This window comes from Camelina sativa, chromosome 6, assembly GCF_000633955.1.
Source record: "Camelina sativa cultivar DH55 chromosome 6, Cs, whole genome shotgun sequence".
In the NCBI taxonomy this organism is placed as follows: Eukaryota; Viridiplantae; Streptophyta; class Magnoliopsida; order Brassicales; family Brassicaceae; genus Camelina; species Camelina sativa.
In genome coordinates this window covers 9916841-9917908 of record NC_025690.1, presented here as the reverse complement: position 1 = coordinate 9917908, position 1068 = coordinate 9916841, and the positions used below count along the sequence as shown (strand labels likewise).

The 1068-nt window shown below is 41.5% G+C and overlaps 1 protein-coding gene across 4 annotated transcripts in view; it reads right to left on the bottom strand.

Moving 5' to 3' along the window:
- Positions 1-1068, bottom strand: part of LOC104790766 (lipoxygenase 2, chloroplastic-like) — a 5939-nt gene continuing 4871 nt past the window's right edge. The window contains exons 8-9 of one of the 4 annotated variants that reach the window (XM_010516551.1): positions 980-1045; positions 1-874 (exon numbers count right to left, since the gene is read on the bottom strand). In XM_010516551.1, the coding sequence (XP_010514853.1) occupies positions 115-874; positions 980-1045 (826 nt within the window). In that variant the 3' untranslated portion in view covers positions 1-114. Of the gene's footprint in view, positions 875-979 lie in introns of all 4 variants that reach the window. The other 3 variants (XM_010516550.1, XM_010516553.1, XM_010516552.2) reach the window with 3 other exon arrangements.

The window sequence follows — 1068 nt, the reverse complement described above, 5'->3', positions numbered from 1 at the left end:
AGTGAAAACGCATTGGTTTATTCTAGAAAGACAATTTATTTATCTAGAAAGACAATTTATTCTTGACCACATTGGTAGAAAAGGAAGGCAATTGAGAGAAAGAAAATGCATAGATTAAATAGAAATACTGTAGGGAACCCCCATTCCGGTAACACCATGCTTAGAGGTGGGCTTCAAAAGCTCATACTTAACTACACCAGCTCCCGCTCTATTCTTTAGAGAAAGAGTCACGTTTCTCTCATCTATCGCTCCTTCTAGATATTGGAGTCTGCCTTTGAGACGTTCATAAGCAGCATAGATGATAGGTTCGTTGGCCCAAGATGCTTCTGGGTATTCTCCGATGTACTCTTCATCAGGTGAATGAGTTGATAAAAGATCCAATGTGACCATCACTAACGTCGCTTGTTTCTGAGATGGGTATGTATTAAGCATCACTTTTTCTGGAGTCTCATAGAACTCTTTTAGCTCTTCATCTGTCGGTTCTTCCACTGGCATTCTTATCCTTGTTGTGGTTGGTCGGTTGGGAAAGTATCCTCCATATCCATACTGTCCAAAGTTCACAGCTGCATGGTGACCTGAGGCGACCCACGCAATCGTTGTTAACACACCAATCAAGTCATCTTGTGTTTCGAGGACAGGCCACCAAGGTTCGTCTTTCTTGTCACCGTGCCCTACGTTCCGCACTTCACTCCACCATCCTTGGAGTTCCTCGTCCAACTTGATCAGTTCTGCATCGGGATAATAGTGTTTCACATAGTCTGTCACCCATTCCTTAATTGCATCCCACAATATTAGACCGTCATTCGCAAATGGGTAGTCTGGTATCGTCAGGCGTAGTCCATGTTTTGCGGTCTCATCTTCCTCAGCCAGCCCCCTTGTATTGCAAATTTTTTATGTAAAAAGATTTTAACTAGCTTTGTAAATTATTATTTTTTGGCGTGGTGATATTTAAAAAACTAAAACATATTTTTGAAAAAACCTTCTGATGAGATCGGCAGGTAAGCCTTCCATGTCAAACCTCCATAGTTTATCATAGACGTCTGAACTTAGCTCTATTGAATACTTCCC